Source organism: Nycticebus coucang, chromosome 7 (genome assembly GCF_027406575.1).
Source record: "Nycticebus coucang isolate mNycCou1 chromosome 7, mNycCou1.pri, whole genome shotgun sequence".
In the NCBI taxonomy this organism is placed as follows: Eukaryota; Metazoa; Chordata; class Mammalia; order Primates; family Lorisidae; genus Nycticebus; species Nycticebus coucang.
In genome coordinates, this window is record NC_069786.1 from 137,692,388 (window position 1) to 137,710,087 (window position 17,700).

The 17,700-nt window shown below is 51.7% G+C and overlaps 1 protein-coding gene across 1 annotated transcript; it reads left to right on the top strand.

Annotated features, from left to right (window-relative positions):
- Positions 1-4,246: 4,246 nt before the first annotated feature.
- RTP5 (receptor transporter protein 5 (putative)) lies at positions 4,247-10,394 on the top strand. Its single transcript, XM_053597230.1, has 3 exons — positions 4,247-4,263; positions 6,165-6,372; positions 8,358-10,394. The coding sequence occupies exons 2-3, from the start codon at positions 6,215-6,217 to the stop codon at positions 10,099-10,101; spliced, it is 1,902 nt and encodes a 633-aa protein (XP_053453205.1). The 5' UTR covers positions 4,247-4,263; positions 6,165-6,214; the 3' UTR covers positions 10,102-10,394.
- The last annotated feature ends 7,306 nt before the right edge of the window (positions 10,395-17,700 follow it).

Genomic DNA, 17,700 nt, shown 5'->3' on the forward strand with positions numbered 1-17,700 from the left:
TTTTGGCCGGGGCTGGGTTTGAACCCGCCACCTCCGGCATATGGGACCGGCGCCCTACTCACTGAGCCACAGGTGCCACCCTACTGGCTGCATTTGACCTCGAGATAGATTCTGGACACAACCTGCCCGCTTCAGGACTGAGGTTATCTATGTTTGATGTTTATTTATTTATTTATTTATTTAAAAATTTCAGATTAGGTACAAATGGTTAGGTTACAATGTTTGCATCTGTTAGGTAGGGTCCGTGTTGTCGTTGTGTTCCACTCCCAGGAGGTGTGCCATATACCCCTACATTGTGCCCATTAGGTGGGAGCACACCAGTCCCCCTCCCTCCTCCCTGCATATGTTTGATGTTTTATCTCTGTTCCAGCTCAGCCATGGGTCCTTCCTGGGAGACCCCTCCCACATCTCCCTCTTCCTCTCTCTCTCTCCTCTTTCCTGTCCCATCCCTCTCCCCTTCCTCCCCCTTCTCTTCCCACCCTCTCTTTCACTCTTTCCCTCATTCTTCCTGCGGTGGGAGAGAGGCCCTGGTGGGGGTGGGCTCAGCATGAAGCCAGGGGCTGCTACTGAGCAGCCTTGTTTGGTGACCTCATATCACTGCCACTGGAGCTCCTGAAAAGAGACGTGTGGGCCTGAGAGATCTGGGGGATGCTGGGGGTCTGAGGTCTGAGCCTTGAGGACACAGCCAAGGTGATTGGCCCTGGGCCTGGCCTGGTGGGCTGGGACCTCCAGGAGCCTGCACCCCAATGTTGCACTCCTGGCCCCTTGCACACACAGACACACAATCCCCAATATGGACACACCCCCCAACACAGACACAATCTCCAACACAGACACAACTCCCAACACATACACCCCCCAACACAGACACAATCCCCAACACACACAACCCCCAACACACAAGCCCCAACACACATACAACCCCCAACACACACAATCCCCAACACAGACACAACCCCCAGCACACAAGCCCCAACACTCATAATCCCCAACGCACACAACTCCTAACACATACAACCCCCAACACAGACACAACCTCCAAAACACAACCCCCAACACACCCAACATACACAATTCCTAATACACATACACAATCCCCAACACACACACTATTCTTTTTTGCATTTTTTTGGAGACAGAATCTCACTGTGTTGCCCTCAGTAGAGTACTGTGGCGTTACAGCTCACAGCAACCTCAAACTCTTTGGGCTTAAGCGATTCTCTTGCCTCAGCCTCCCAAGTATCTGGGACTACAGGTGTCCACCACAACTCCTGGCTATTTTTTGGTTGTAGTTGTCATTGTTGTTTGGCAGGCCTAGGCTGGGTTTAAACCTGCCAGCTCCAGTGTATGTGGCTGGCGCCCTAGCTGCTGAGCTACAGATGCTGAGCCGCACACACACTATTCTTTTTTTTTTTTTTTTTTGTAGAGACAGAGTCTCACTGTACCGCCCTCGGGTAGAGTGCCGTGGCGTCACACGGCTCACAGCAACCTCCAACTCCTGAGCTTAAGCGATTCTCTTGCCTCAGCCTCCTGAGTAGCTGGGACTACAGGCGCCCGCCACAACGCCCGGCTATTTTTTGGTTGCAGTTTGGCTGGGGCTGAGGTTTGAACCCGCCACCCTCGGCATATGGGGCCGGCGCCCTACTCACTGAGCCACAGGCGCCGCCCCACACACACTATTCTTAACACACATCCCCAAACCTTTGCCTCACACACAGCAGGGGTCTCCTATCTTCTATCACCAGAAGATGAAGATGTGTGGGGAGGGGGGCTGGATGGGAATGGGGCACCTCGGGCTGGTTGAACACTCCTGCCCCTGCCAAGGCTCCTTTCTTCACCTTGCATGAGGGTGGGCTCAGTGGTCCCAGAAGGGCTGCTCAAACTGTGCTTTTCCTTCCTACAGACGGCCACATCTTCTCCCAATATTGAGGCCTGGGACTGGAGTGGATCTGATCTGCAACAAACAGGGAAAGTTGTATGTTTGGCTGAGTGTTGTGTTATTTAACATTGGGGTACTTGTTGATTTACTTGCCATTTTAAGAAATTGTACAGATGTTCCCTTGCACACTTTGCTCAGTTTCTCTCAATGATAACAGTTTGCAAAACTACAAGACAATGTCACAACCATGCTGGCAACTTTGATAAGATCTACTGATCTTACTTAGCATTCCCAGTGCTGCCTGTGTTAATTTGTTTGTATCTAGGGCTACACAATTTTAGCACAAGCAAAGGCTTGCGTGTCCCCTCCACAGTGAAACTGCAGAGCACCCCTGTCACCACGTAATCATACTCACATCCCTCCTGGCAACTAGGACTCTGTCCCCCATGTCCACCATTGCCTCATTTCAACAATGGTAGACAAGTGGGATGATGCAGTATGTGTCCTCTTGGGCTTGACTTTTCCAGCCAGCATCGCTCTCTGGAGATCCACTGTGTGTTTCAGAGATCAGCTTCTGTCCCTGCTTACCTGTATGGTCTCTGGTGTGGACATGCCACAGTTTGTTCAGCCATTCTTCCTGTTAGGGGGCTGTGAAGACCCCAGCCCCAGTTGCTTTTTTTCTGGGTACTACTAGCAAGTGGTCCCCAAACTTGAAAGCACTTTGACTCAGACATCACTAAAAGAGGAAACCCAGGAGCAGCAGAGCTGGTGCAAAAAGAGAAAGTTACACAGCAAAGCACAGCAAATTAGCAAAGTTTCATTTCATACGATATACTTAAATTTATAAGCAGATACAAGTTTATGAGCAAATAGAACACACCTAAGAGAGGTGTGGGTCTCTTCCTTGTGAATGAGAAAGAATCCCTTACAAACTTTCTCCCCTTGTATTCCCTAATTCCTAGCTTTGCTCCACCTACTTCTAATGTTTATGCATTTCTTTTACTGAGGGTCTTGATCAAGCCGACTGTACATTATTCTGAACTTCTTCTTCTTTTTTTTTTTTTCAGACATAGTCGCCCTCAGTAGAGTGCTTTGGTGTCACAGCTCATAGCAACCTCAAACTCTTGGATTTAAGCAATTCTCTTGCCTCTGCCTCCCAAGTAGCTGGGACTACAAGTGCCTGCCACAATGCCTGGCTATTTGTTTATTTATTTTTTTGTGTGGTTTTTGGCCGGGGCTGGGTTTGAACCCGCCACCTCCGGCATATGGGACTGGTGCCCTTCCCCTTTGAGCCACAGGCACCACCATGCCTGGCTATTTGTTGTTGTCATTATTGTTTTAGCAGGCCCAGGCTGGGTTCAAACCCATCAGCCCTGGTACATGTGGCTGGCGCCCTTATCACTGAGCTATGGGTGCCAAGCCACTCTTCACTAACTTCTTCTTTGGAAAGTCTCTAAGATATTAATAGGGCATTGATTCATCATGGGATGCTGGCTAGCTTCTTTAAAAAATTTTTGCTGATCAAACCTTCTGTAGGGGTCTTAGAAGTTGAGCAGTGCCTGAATTTTAAAACTTTCTAACTATAATCTTGCCTAGTTCTGCTTTTGTAGTAGCTCAGAATAGTCTATCACCCTACCCTGCTCATGTCTAAGCTAAGGAACTGTCTGTTGCCTCTGTCTCAGCAATTGTCTGCTTTTCTTTTCCTTCTTATTCTGTTCTTGACCTGTCCCTACCACTTCTCTTCACTTATATCTGGGGAGGTTCTAGTTCTTGGTGATTATGAGTAAAGGCCACGGAAGTTCTTTGCAGGGCAAAGGAAACCACATGGGGCCAGGCAGGAGCTTTAGGATAGCTTCCTGAGACAGGGGTCCTGCTTTGAGAACACTGGGCCCACCCAGCCTTCTGGTCTGAGAAGTGGAGCTTTAGTGTTTCCAGGGTGTTGGCCTGCAGGTTTCCATGTGACACCCAACACATGGCAGCTAGTGAGGAAGGGCAGCATGTGCTGGAACATGAGCCAGCACAGATGGAAAGTTGAGGAGAGGGGGTTCCCCATGCTCTTGCGACAGAGGGAAGTTTCCACCCACAGTGGGACAGGTCCCTGGGAAGCACAGGAAGCAGGAGGATCATCCTGAAACTGCTTCTGCAGTGGCAGGCGGAGCTACCAGGAGCCCTGACATGAGTGTGGGAGCAACACAACAGCTGACCAGGTGGAAAAGGTGTTGTGGCTGCCCTAGGCCGAGAGGCAGCAGCCTGATTCACAGCTGTGTCTGAGGTTGGAACAGGAAATGGTTAATTGTGTTTGCAAATAAAAACTTTCTGTTCTATCTTGTTTTTGAAACATTTCCCAGAAGCTAAGAAAGAACACCTAATTTTATCTGCCCAATGTAAGTACTTCATTTTAAAAATTTGAATGAGATATTTCCACAATTTATTATACACAAGAATAAAGATAGATGGGTGATTTGTTAAGGTGGGGTGTCACAGGTGATTCCTGCCCCTCCCCCATTATTTTCTAACTTTCTAGAATGTGGTTAGTACTTTAGGTGCGAAAATTTCAAATCTCCCAATATATGTGTGTGCGCGCGTGTATGTAGGTGTGAATGTGTGTGCATGTATATGGATGTGTGTGTTACACGTGTTGTGTGTGGTGTGTATAGTGTATGTAGTATGTTTATATGTCATGTGTAGGGTATATCTGTGTTCATATATATTGTGCTGTGTGTATAATGTATGTTTGAGTTGTATGTCACATATGTTCATGTATTTTGTGTGCACTGTGTGTAGCGCATATAGTGTATGTTTTTGTGTTTGCATATCGTGTGTATCTCTGTTCATATGTATGGTGTGTGTTATGTGTGTGTTTGTCTGCATATTGTGTGTAGCTGTATGTTCACGTGTATCACACATGTTGTGTACATAGTGTGTTTTTGTGTCTGCATGTGTATCTGTGTTCATGTGTAGTATATGTGTGCTTGGATATTGTGTATAACTGTGTGTGTGTTCATATGTATAGTGTGTGTCCTGTGTATGTATGTGTGTGGCACTTTCTTGCCTTCTCATCCTACCCCTGTGGGCATCAATCAGGCTCCTGCTGATTACCCTGGTGGATGAAGTGCGGCCCCACCTGGGCTTTGAAGCTGACTGAACTGGGACAGATGTGCAGCTGTTGCCTGTGAATGCAGGATGCTCCCCCAAAAGGCTGCTTTCCCCACCTGCAAATGCAGAAGGCTCCCTCTCATTGTCACTTCTGCAAGATGGCCTCCCCAGCCCCCAGGGCCAATGGGGTGGTTGTTCTCATGGCTCCACAGACAGTGGCAGGGCCTTTACATGCAGAGCTGGCTGGACAGAAGCTGCTGCCCCAGCTGTGGGCTCTGGGAACCCCGCTCTCCTGGGGCAGCCAAGGGGCAGCAGCTGCATGACACACGGGGTGGAAATATATGGTGGGCCAAAGGGCCTGGGTGTCCTAAAACTACACACCCTCTGCTGAGGTTCAGCACAGGCTGCAGTGCCACCAAACCCTTTGGCTTCCACTCCTCCCTCCCAGGCTCTGCCGCCTCGGCCTGAAGGGACAGGTCACTGCAGGAGACTATGGCGGGGATGCAGCTGAGCTCTGCCTCATAGGGAGGGCTGCCTCTGCTGGCCAGCAGTGTACAGACTGGAAAGGAGTAGGCAGGTGCTCTAGGGGTAGGTGTGGTTCCATGTCTTCCTCCAGGTGGCCCAATATTTGTAATATTTGTTTGTGAAGCTGGGCATTTATGTTTCAGGTATTTTTATATAAATGTTATATATTTCCCACTAATAAGAAGTTTATAAGAAAAAACCCATGGGAAAATGTGCAAGGGTACATGTTCAATAAAGTTATTCATAGGTTTGTTTGTGGTGGCAAGGAATTAGCACTGCTGTTTGTGGGCAGAGTGCATAAATTACAGCACAGTTGCAAACCTCAGAAGTACCAGATACTTACAAAGGGCTGAGTCTGGAACATGGGTCACAACATATTGTACAGTAAAAAGCGGGCTAAGGGGCCACATGTTTAGTATGATTTTTTTTTGTGAGCCAAATGCGACTGTGAGCCATGCATGGGGAGATGCCCATGGACGTCAGGATACCCACCCTGACGTTGCCCCCACTGAAGATTCTGCATGTGGTATCATGGGAGATTTCATTGTGTGGTATTTTTCCTTTCTGCTTCCCATTTCTCTGAGACAAACCCGGTTGCCATGGAGATTGTGCTGTTGTCAAGGTGCTGATTGGCCAGCATGAGGATGTGGGGATGTTTTTTCAGACACCCCAGTGGGCATAGACCTTGGCCATACTGCAGAGCCTGGCAGGAGCATGGAGAGGGCCAGGGCTGATCACTGGGCCCGCACCTTTGCTCAGCTGATGGCTGAGAGGAAGCCCCAGGATGTCTGGGCTCTGCTCCCTCAGGAGAGCCTGGTTGCAGGCTGCCTGGATGGTGATGGTCTCCAGTATCGGCTGAAGGGCCTCTCCAGGTGCGGCTGAGGCCTGGGGGGCTGGGGAGAGGGAGGGGGCTGAGGTGCTTCTCCACTAGTCTATGAGTGGTCCTGGAGGGCTGGAGGGGCTGGCCTGAGAGGGGAGGGGTACTCGTCTGGCCTGGTCTGGTCCCCTAGGTAGGTGAGTGGGGCTGATGTTCAGCCTCCTTCCTGGGAAATGCTGTCAGCATGGCGGAGCTGAGCCCCAGCCAGGTGGTGCTGACACTGTGGTCCTGGTGGGGTGACGTGGCTGCATCCACAGAGGGATTGGTTTCATTCACTTTGGCTCTGCTGGCCAGCACTACCCTCAGACACACAGCTTATATCCTGTTCCCATGGCATTGCTATCAGTGCTGAGGGTGGGACCTGGAATTCACAGGTGCCTGTGGTTGCTGTCGGGCCCTGTGCTGCAGGGGGACCTGACAGTCTGGCCAGGAGGTGGGCCTGCCTCACATGGAAGCTGAGGGGTGCAGGGTGTTTGGCCTGAGAGAGGGTGACTGTCCCCAGTCTGGGCTGCCTAGGCTGGGGAGGCCTGGGTAGGAGCTTCAGGGTGGCCGAGGGTCAGTATGTGAGCCTTACAGTTCATTGCCATGATAGAGCAATGGGCTACCCACCCAGGGTGGTCTCCCCAACTCTGCAGGACACCAGCTGATAGGGTGCAGGGCACCTCCCTGGGCCTCACAGCATCTCGGGTGCTGGTCAGTTGGTCACTCTGTGAAGGACATTTAGAAGGAGTTGTTCTGTCCCTGACACGAAGCTGTCCCCTGGGGCCAGGTGTAGGGTGGGGTCCTGGCTTCCTCAGATGCTGCAGAGGAGTAACCCACATTGTGGTCTGTGAGGCTTCTGGAAGTATATTGCCTCTCCACAGCCTGCATGGAGCATGCTCTCTACGGCTGGCTGAAGCTCTGGACACACTGCCTTCAGTTTTGGGGGCGACAGAGCTGGTGGCACAGACTGTGAGGGGGAACCATGCCCCCGGCGCCAGGTAGCTTTAATGTGTTTATCAATCATGTTTAATTTTTTTTTCCTTTTTTCTATTTTTATCAAATCATAGCTGTGTACATTAATATGATCATGGGGCACCATACACTTGGTTCATAGATCGTTTGACACATTTCCATCACACTAGTTAACATAGCTTTCATAGCATTTTCTTAGTTATTTTGCTGAGACCTTTACATTCCACATTTATTAGGATTCACATATACCCTTGTAAGATGCACCGCAGGTGTAGTCCCATTATCAATCATGTTTAATTAAAGTTGAAGGGTTGGTTCCTTGGGCTGTCCAGGGGCTCTGTGGCCACTATGGCCAGATGCTGCCCAAGGGTGGTGTGGATGTGGAACATTCCATCATCCAGAAAGTTCCACCACATAGTGCTGAAGCAAAGCCTCACATGAGCACAGGTTCCCATGAAGTCGTCCTTGGCGTGGGTGGCAGTGAGAAGTCACTCCTTGATGACCCATGTTGAGGGGCCACCCTGTCACCAGCACTCTCCCCAGATTTGCCCTCCCCTCCTCTGTTTCCTGTCAGTAGACAGGTCCCCAACTGCCATGTCATCTCTTCTCATTCAGGATGAGGACCCACCAGGGCTCATCTCGTAGCACTGCTGACCAGGCCCTTGCAGACATTTGCCCTCCCATCCTGAGCGCTATTTGCAGGGCTGCCTCTGACACTGGTTAAGCCCTAAGTGACAAAAAGCTGCAGAAGGCAGCAGGCAGCCAGCACCTCATAGAGGTCAGGCTGGAGTGAGTTTCGCTGCCAAACTGGTGGGTGCTGTTTGCTTTTCAGCTTTTCAGATTTCAGGGCTGAGGTCAAAGAGGTGTGGACTTGCACTGTCCTTGTGGCAGGAAGGGTTGGGGGCAGGGTGTGGACCACCACAGGCAGGAGTAGGTGGTCCTGTGGGTGGTGGGTAAGGTTTGAGGTTTTGGGGTTTGAGCTTGGGAGGCCCAGCCATGCACCCCTCACCTGTGTTCCACCTGCAGACTTAAGTGCAGCCACTGCCCATGGGCCTGGTCTTCAGCCCACGTGCTCATCCTTTTCCACCTGTGGTGGGACCAGGACAGCCACAAGGGGCTGGTGAAGATGCGTGTCTGGGGCCAGCCATGTCGCCTGTGTTCCCCATCCTATGGAGACTGCGAGGTGAGCCCCCTCAATGTTCACATCTTCCTCAGTAAGCTGGTCCTGTATATACTTCGGAGATGCTATGGGGACAACCTCAGCCCAGGCCAGTGCCCTGAGATCTGCTTTGGGCACTGCTGTGAAGCCTGCGACCTGGGGATCTGCTTCCTCCAGCAGTCCCCAGACCCTGCCTGGGGGCCAGTGGCCAGAAGCCCCAATGCTGTGGAAGGCAGCCACCTCCCTTTAGCCACCTTGGGCAGCAACAGCTCTGTCCCCAGGGGCACAGCGCCGCCCAACCTCAGCAGCAGCCACACAGCCAAGTGCACCAGGGGCCACGACTCCAACCTAGTCACCATCTCCCTCTCTGTGTGTGAGTTCATTGAGAGCCCCCTCTCTGAGAGCCACGACTTCCTCAGTGAGGATGACAGCATTGTTACTGTCCCTTTCTCCCTTGTCGACATGAACATGGTCAAGGAGCCCATTGCTGATGGATGTGCCTCTCCTGGGTGCAGCTCCCTCGGGCCCCAACTCTTTGGCAAGGGCTCCATCCACCTGTCTGGGAGAACCACGGCCAAGCCCAAGGGCAAAGGCATCCTAGTGAACATCAGAGACCCCATATTCCAGGGAAAAGGCCTTCTCAGTGACATCAAGAAGACCTTTGAGCTCCAAGGCTTCCTCTTCAAGGCCCGGGGGGCCTCATCCAGCCCTGTTGGGGTGGCCAAAGGCCAAGGCCCCATCTCCTGTAGCAGCAGCCTCAGGGGTCTATGGAGAGCCCCACTGACAGGGCCATACATTGTTGGCCTCAGGCCTGACGGGGAGGGCTCCCTCACCTTCTCCCTATCCTTCGCCAGGGCTATTGGTGGCAAGGATGCCTTCGCCCACCTCACTGAGGGCAAAAAGAAGAAAGGTAGCCACCAGGGCCTTGTCGCCTGTGGAAACAGCACCCTCTCAGAGGTTGATGCTGACAGCCCCACTTCCCATGAGGAGGACTTAGTCACATTCCCCTTCACCTTCACTGAGGACGAGGACACCTTTGCTGATGCTGCAGAAGTCAACATGAAGGAAGGTGGCTATCAGGGCCTTTTCACCACTGGTCTTGAGCCTTGTTCAAAGACCAATGTAGGTGGCCTCACTTTTGGCTCCCTGGCCACCTCCTCCTCTCCTGGTGCCATTAAAGGCAGAGAATCTTCTAGTGACAGCGATGAAGACAGAGAAAAGAAAGATGGTGGTCAAGGAACTGCCAGCGAGGAGCCCTGCCCACAGGCAAGTGTGGATGGCTCCATCTGCATCAGCGAGGGCTCCATCACTGTCCCCTTCTCAATCTTTGACATCATAATTCGAAAGGGCCCCAGTTGCAGTGCCAATGAATCCCAAAGCAATGGCTTTGTGACCTATGGCTATTACAAGAAGAGGCTGCCGAGGTCCAGGTTTGGTAAGTCCAAGTGTGGGTGCCGCCAAGAGGAGGACTTTTGTTCTGGTCGCACCTGCCTAAGGCCACAAGCTGAACCCTACGAAGACCTCTGGATCTGGGTGTCTGTGAGTGTTTGCATCTTCTGGCTGATGTGCATGTGCAGGCTGGAGGCTGGCATCTTCCCTCAGCAAGCCTGATGCACCCATGTCTGCTCTGTGCCTAGCAGAGAGCAGGTTCCAATGTGCAGGTTCTGATGCGCAAAGCCGCCTCTGAGAGCCCTAGCCTGCCAGCAAGTCCCTGTCTACCCACCTGAAGCCCCAGCCCCCTCCTCCCTTCTTGTACCCATTGGTGACTTTGTGTTTGTTGTGAGTATTCTTTGAGCTGTCATATGTGTTTCAAGAGCTTTTATGTGTGTGTGTTTAAGTCCAATAAAATAACAGAATCACCTGCACAGCCCTCTACCTAAGATGAATGAAGCCAACACCTCTGAGGTTTTGAGGTGGGAAGTGGGTGGTGGCTTGTCCTCTCCTCAGTACCCCTCAGTCCCTCTCAGTCCCTGTCTGCCCCCATACCCATGCCCTGTACTTCTTCCCTAGGAGAGCTTCCCCCTTGAGAGTTCTGAATTCCTAGCCACATGTGTCTCCCATGATGTGCAAATTAACATCCTTTCTGTGTTGACCCACAGAAGTTATCAAGAACAGACTACTTCTCCCTCTCTGGGAGAGGTTAACACCCCAAGCTGAGATGTTGGCAAGCCTGCCCCACCATGCTTTCTGGGTTTCAGAGAGGCCTCTCAGTGCAGAGGACACACTTTAGAAGGGCCCAGTCTCCCTTTCCAAGGAGCAAGTATATTAGAAACATTGAGTTCCAAGCCAGTGGGGGCTTGACAGCAGCCTATCCTTTCTCTCCTAGGAAGGGTTGACTTCTGAGGCTCTGGGGAGGGTGGGAACTCCCTGAGAAATCCTGGACCTGATGTGTGGGAGACCTGGGAAGGGAAAGGGAAACCTCTGTTCAGGGCCCTTTGTCCAAAGCAGGGAGAGTCTCTTCTGCCTGACAGGCTGACCTGGATTTGGCAGGTTGGGCTGGGGCACTGGGGGGAGCTGGTGCTCTGGGGAAACCGTGTGGCTGGCTCAAATGGAGATAGAGAGGCTTCAAGATGCAGTTCCAGAGTCTCTGGCCCAACCTAGCATACCCTCATGTAGGGCACTAAGTGAGACTCCTGAGGCCTGGAAGGCTGCAGTCCTTATGGAAACTGGGCGTGCACTGGGCAGACAGCCTGGAAGGTCACAAGGCTGTGAGTCCCCAGGAAAGATCCCCAATCCCACCCCCATGCCAACTGCCCTGAGTGACAGGAGCCCCAGGCAGAAGCTGCCCTCCTTGGGTAGGCGTGGGAATCTGCCTTGGGCCAGGGCCCTGGTAGTCGGGGGCTGGGGCCTGCTTTGACATCCTCAGGCAGACAGCAGTGCACCATGGTGGGCCAGGGCCCGGGCCTCAGGAGGACGCATGCTGGCATCGGGAACAACACCGGCCTCACCTCCTCCCGTGGCCTACCAGGTCCCCATTGGCCATAAGCGGAGTGGGGGCCTACGTCCACCTGGGCCTAAAATGTGGCCACCATTGGTGGTCCTTAAATAGGAAGAGGGAAAGCCCCCCACCCCCCCGCAAGTGGCACTTGCCAGTGCTGCCTGCCTGGGTTTTCCAGGGTGAGCCTGGCTCCCACCAGCTGTGCCTCTCTAGCTCCCAGACAGCCTCCAGCCCCTGCCCAACCACCTCACACCCGGCAGTGCCCACACCTGGGGTGGGCAGCCTAGGCAGGACTTGCCGAGACCCTGTCCCACTTTCAGGGGGCCGCGAGGAGTAGCGCGTACCCGCCTACTCGCGGGCCCAACGATGCTGGTGATGGTGCCACAGCTGAAGGCCCTTCCAGTCCCAGAGGATACCCTCACTTTTGCACTCTGCTCCCAGGGCCGCCCCACCTCCAGCTGCGCACTCCTACCCGCCTCTGCCCCACCCAAGCTCCGCCCGTCCCGCCCCTCCTCTCTTTTTCCTCCACCCCTTTCCCCGCCCCTCCAGCCTCACCACCGCCTCTTCGCCCAGCTGCCGGTCTCCGGCGCTGGCGCTGTCCTGCTGCGCCCTCGTGTGGCCCGGGGACCGGGATGCTCCGGCCATGGGGCCACCGAACCGTCGCTCTGCGAACTCAGACGTCTTGTTCAAGCCTAGCTCACTCCCACCTGTTATCGCATCCTCCACATTAGTTTTCATTAATAATTAAACGTCGTTAATGTAATAAAAGTGAAAGCTAATGCAAGGTGTGCTCTTGATCTGGGGCAGACGGGGCGAATGCATGAGAGCCATTCTGAGTCATCAACGTGGGAAAATTCAGGCACAGAAACTAGTTTAAAAGCTCAGAGCATGCTTGGGACTCAAATCCTGGAGAGCACACACCTGAGCTGAAGCCTAAGTCCACACCTGGGCCCCCACTTTAGCCCGCAGTGAGCCCACACCTGAGTCTACACCTGGGCCCCCACCTGAGTCCACACTTGGGCACACCTGAGCCAATCCCTCACCCCAGCTCACACCTGAGCCCTCCTCTGAGCATCTTGTATGGCCCAAATGGTTAGGTTGAACCCAATTAATTGAGGCAGCAGTAACTACTTTTGACAACTGAATTTGTGCTAGAGATGTTGAATGTCAATCCTCGGGTGAGGTAAAGGCAGCTACAGCTTTAAATGTAAGTGCTGTTAGTTTGGCCAAAGATGAGGGAGATCCAAAGTGGCTAACAGTTTCTTGGTTTTAGGTAAATTTCCTAGTGATGGAGGCTCAGCTCACCCCAGGTCAGATGTGGTTTCTGCTCATGCCAAGTCCACCCAGAATTTGTGAGTCTGAGCTCTGGTTTGGGGTTCACCAGAAGACTCTGATCAGAAATTTGACCACAGATTCTATTGCTCCATTGTGCAGCTCTAAATGTGGATGTGTACATTGATTTAGGAAACTGCCCATTGCAGCCCTGGGGTTGGGGTCAGGCTGGTACCCACAGCACACTGGAGACAGGACCTGTGCTAGGCCCTGTGGTCATTTGGGTGGAGAGGCAGGTGTCAGCTTTGCACAGTGGCCGGCCGGGAGCATGCAACCCATCCTGGTCGGCAGGGGCTACTACATCTGCAGGGTTTGGTGAGAGGCATGGGAGGCTGTATGTATCCCTGTGGGAGTGGAGTTGGCAGAGCTTTGGACTTGAGCCTGGACACAGGCTGCCTGGTGACCCTTTGCCTCAGTGAACTGAGCAGCCCTCCCACCCCCACCTGGGCCAGAGTCCATGCTGGAGTGGAGGCCAGGGATTCCTTTCTTTTTTCTCTGGAGCCTGGACTTTGCATCTCTGTGCAGGAAATGCAGGAGGTGCTGCAGGATTCTGGAGCACCCCCAACCTGATTTTTGGTCTTTGAATAGTATCTCCACTGTCACGTTTCTGTTCACCTGGGACTTTCAGTGCTGAATAGGGGCTTTCTCTATTCAGCAAAGGTCTCTAACAAAGAAGCTGATTCACAGGCTACATGTGATTACAGGTGTCTGTAGGTGACCATTTTATTTTATTTTTTTGACATAGAGTCTCATTTTGTCGCCCCTTGGTAGAGTGCCATGGCTTCACAGCTCACAGCAACCTCAAACTCTTGGGCTTAAGTGATTCTCTTGCCTCAGCCTCCCAAGTAGCTGGGACTACAGGCACCTGCCACAACACCTGGCTTTTTTTTTTTTTTTCTTTTTTGCAGTTTTTGGCCAGGGCCAGGTTTGAACCTGCCACCTCCAGTATATGGGACTGGTGCCCTACACAGGTGCTGCCCCCGGCTATATATGTATTTTTATATTTTTTGGTTGTAGTTGTCATTGTTGTTTGGCAGGCCTGGGCTGGAAATGAACATGCCAGCTCTCGTGTATGTGGCTGGCGACCTAGCCACTGAGCTACAGGTGCTGAGCCTGTAGGTGACCATTTTAGTGCCTGTTTGCCACTCCTGTGGGCAGTGATCATACAGCACCTTGGGAAACAGGCTGTGAATGTACTGAACATTAGTCAGAGGAGAGATGCAGAGAACCTGTGACAAGAGTCTTGCCCCAGGATCACCCCCAGAACTAGTTCGGTGTCTGTTCAGGTGGCATTAGGGGGTGTAGTGAGGGTTGTGGACATGGGGTCAGCACAGGACACCCACCTCCAGGAGGGGCCAGTGAAGCCTTCACAGTGGGCCTGGGGCTGCTGGGGTCATTAAGGAAGGAAGGTGGACAACCCTTGGCCCTGGGCATGTTGTCTGTGGGAGGGTGAGCGGTGGGAGGAGTGGGACTCTGCTGTGTGGGGCTCCTCTCACAGGTAGTTTTTATAACAGAGAATGGACCATGAATATGGGCACCCAAGTTAGCTCCCCACACCTGAACAAGCTACCACCCATTCTCACAGCCCTGATAGCCTTCTGGTGGGGGTGACACATTCACAGTAATGTATCTGGGTCCTTGACAGCCTGCTCTCTGATCTCCCAAGTGAAAGGAGTCTGGAAATAAGATATCCTCCCCCCACTGTCTGCCCCTGTCATCCTGGATGGTCATCGTGAGCCATGTCCTGCAGCGGCAGGTCTCCCCACCATGTACTCTATGATAGTAGAAGGACAACTCTCCAGGCAAGTGAACCCTTGGCCTCTACTCCAGCATGGACTCTGGCCTGGAGGGTGTGACCCCGTAATTACTTGGTGCATGGCCAGAGTCCTCATCCCTCCATGCCTTAGTCTCCTCATCTAGAGGAACAAGAATCAATGTTCTGCTGGAATTCAGCTGCTGAAGCTTGTATTTCAGAAATACTCTCCTTGTTCAATTGAATCACAAAGGGGCCAGGTATGGGGCCAGGTCTCAGGGATTGCCTCCTCCATGGGCCTCCCTTGCTCCACCCCAGCCCCCCTTTCCCATTCTTTTTCCTTCAGGGGACCCCCAGCTTTGCGAGTCAGGTCCTGCTTTGCCGGTGGGGAATGGGAAAGAGAGTGAAGATAACTTATTCATGATAAAGTTGGTAAATTGCCTGGTGCTCATGTGACTTCATGGGAAGGTAAGTGTGCTATCACCAAGTAAGGTGACCACGGAATGGCAGAAGGGTGTGTTTATTTTGGAAGTTTCTGCACTGCCTAATTATAACTGGGATTGCAGTGTGAATAAACTGATCCCCTCCAAGGGTCTAATCTGACTCTTGAGTTTATTACAGTGCAGATAGGAGTGTACCATCTAGTGGGGTCACTGACCACAGCTTGGGCTTCTACTCACAACCTGTGTTTAGGGATATTCATTCCCTTGTTACCTCAGTGTGTTTGTCACAGGTGGTGCTGGATGGCCATTGTGTGACTGCTGGACTCGCCATCTTAGCCTTGGACTACATAGGTCGGTGTTGGAAGGGACTCTTGAAGGGTCTCATTCCCTGTATTTGGCAGGTCAAACATCTGTAGTTTTCCTTAGGTTCTAGGCCCTTCCTTCTGGATGTTCACACTTGTCTATTCAGGACATTGTGGCAGCTCCAGAAATGCCTATAAGAGAGAGTGTGGCCCAGGGTGGTATCTGTGTGGCACACAGGGTGCTTGGCTATAGCTGCCAGCGCTATTCTCTTTAATTTACCATCACTGGCAAAGGTGTGACTAATTTTCTTGTCTCCTAAACCCCATAAGCATCTGAGACAGGAGATTCCATGAGTGACCAGAAGCCTCACCCAGTCAGATCCCAGTCCCCAGACAGACATTGCGTATCACCAAGGACTGAGACTAGCAGTCCTCACTTGGGTGAGAGTGTACATGGTGGAGCTTCAGAGAACGGGCCTTGGCTGCACTTGGTATTCTCCACTGTGGAGGAGGCAGCCCTAGGTCCTCTGGCCACTGGCCTCTGTGTAGGGGCTGGTCTCCTCCTGCCCTCTGACCTGTCCACATAATCACAGCTTCTGCCAGGCTCCCAAGGGCATGACACAAGTCCATGGAGGCCTCCGTGGACTTGGGAAATGTCTGCTTCTTCAAACCTGAACTTTTTCAACTGTAAAAATGAGGATAATTTTCTGAGATGTTTCAGGTATCAAATGGGTTATTTAAAAGAACTTTGGAAAAGCACAAAGCTTTTCACAGCATAAGGCATTATCCTGAGGTTGAGATTTACGTACAAATTTTGATCAAATGTGAAAATAGGATGGGTGCCCATAGCTCAGTGGTTAGGGCACCAGCCACATGCACTGGGGCTGGTGGGTTCCAGCCTGGGCCTGCTAAACAAACAAACAAAAAAATAGCTGTGTGTCGTTGTGGGCACCTGTAGTCCCAGCTACAAGGGTCTAATTATAACTGGGATTGCAGTGTGAATAAACTGATCCCCTCCAAGGGTCTAATCTGACTCTTGAGTTTATTACAAGAGGCAAGAGAATTGCTTGAGCCCAAGAGTTTGAGTTTGCTGTGAGCTATGACGTCACAGCTCTCTACAGAGGACAACAAAGTGAGACTCTGTCTCAATTAAAAAAAAGTGAAAATAAAATTGCATTTATTTATTTTATTTATTATTATTGAGACAGAGTTTCACTCTGTTGCCCTGGGGTTGAGTGCTGTGGTGTTATAGCTCACAGCAACCTCAAACTCTTGTGATCAAGTGATCCATTTGCCTCATACTCTGGAATAGCTGGGACTACAGGCACCTGCCACAGTGCCCAGCTATTTCTTTTTTCTTTTTAGAAATGAGGCTCTTGCTCTTGCTCAGGCTGGTCTTGACTTCCTGAGTTCAAGCAATTCAACCATCTCAGCCTTCCAGAATGCTAGGATTACAGGCGTGAGTTACCGAACCTTGCCAGAATTGCCTTTAAATATTCCAGTAGGTGGCTGGAAAACTGAACAGTTCCCTGAGCTGCAGTAGGTTCCTTACATAGTTTGCTGCAAGTTAATAATATCATGCTAAGTGGTCACTATGTGTAAATTTTAGAAGATATGAAGAAAATTTAGCAGAAAACTAACCCAATTGGGCTTGGAGCCCATAGCTTAGTAAGGTGCTGGCCACATACACTGAAGCTGGTGGGTTCAAGCCTGGCCTGGGCCTGCCAAGCAAAAATGATAACTGCAATAAAAAAATAGCCAGGCATTGTGGCTAGGTGCCTATAGTCCCAGGTACTCAGGAGGCTGAGGCAAGAGAATCGCTGAAGCCCAAGAGTTTGAGGTTGCTGTAAGCTGTGTCACTACAATACTGTACTGAGGGTGACATAATGAGACACTGCCTAAAACAAAACAAAACAAAGCAAAACAAAACTAACCCAATTGACTTAGCTCTTATTGGGCACCTGCTGTGTATCAGTAAACCCGGCATTCTGCAGCATGCCAGGATCAGCAGAGTGAGTGGCTGTTTACATGTGGTAGTTCTGTACGAAGCATTGTGAACCCTGGCATGGCCGCTCTCAGACTCCATGGAGTTCTCCTTTTTTTTTTTTTTTTTCTGTAGAGACAGAGTCTCACTTTACCGCCCTCGGTAGAGTGCCATGGCATCACGCGGCTCACAGAAACCTCCAGCTCTCGGGCTTACATGATTCTCTTGCCTCAGCCTCCCGAGTAGCTGGGACTACAGGCAACAGCCACAACGCCCGGCTATTTTTTTCTGTTGTTGTTGCAGTTTGGCCGGGGCTGGGTTTGAACCCACCACCCTTGATATATGGGGCCAGTGCCCTACTCACTGAGCCACAGGCGCTGCCCGGAGTGCTCCTTCTTGATGGAGCCCTGGAAGATCTTGAGGGCTAGAGGGCTAGATGGCCCTAATATAAATATTTA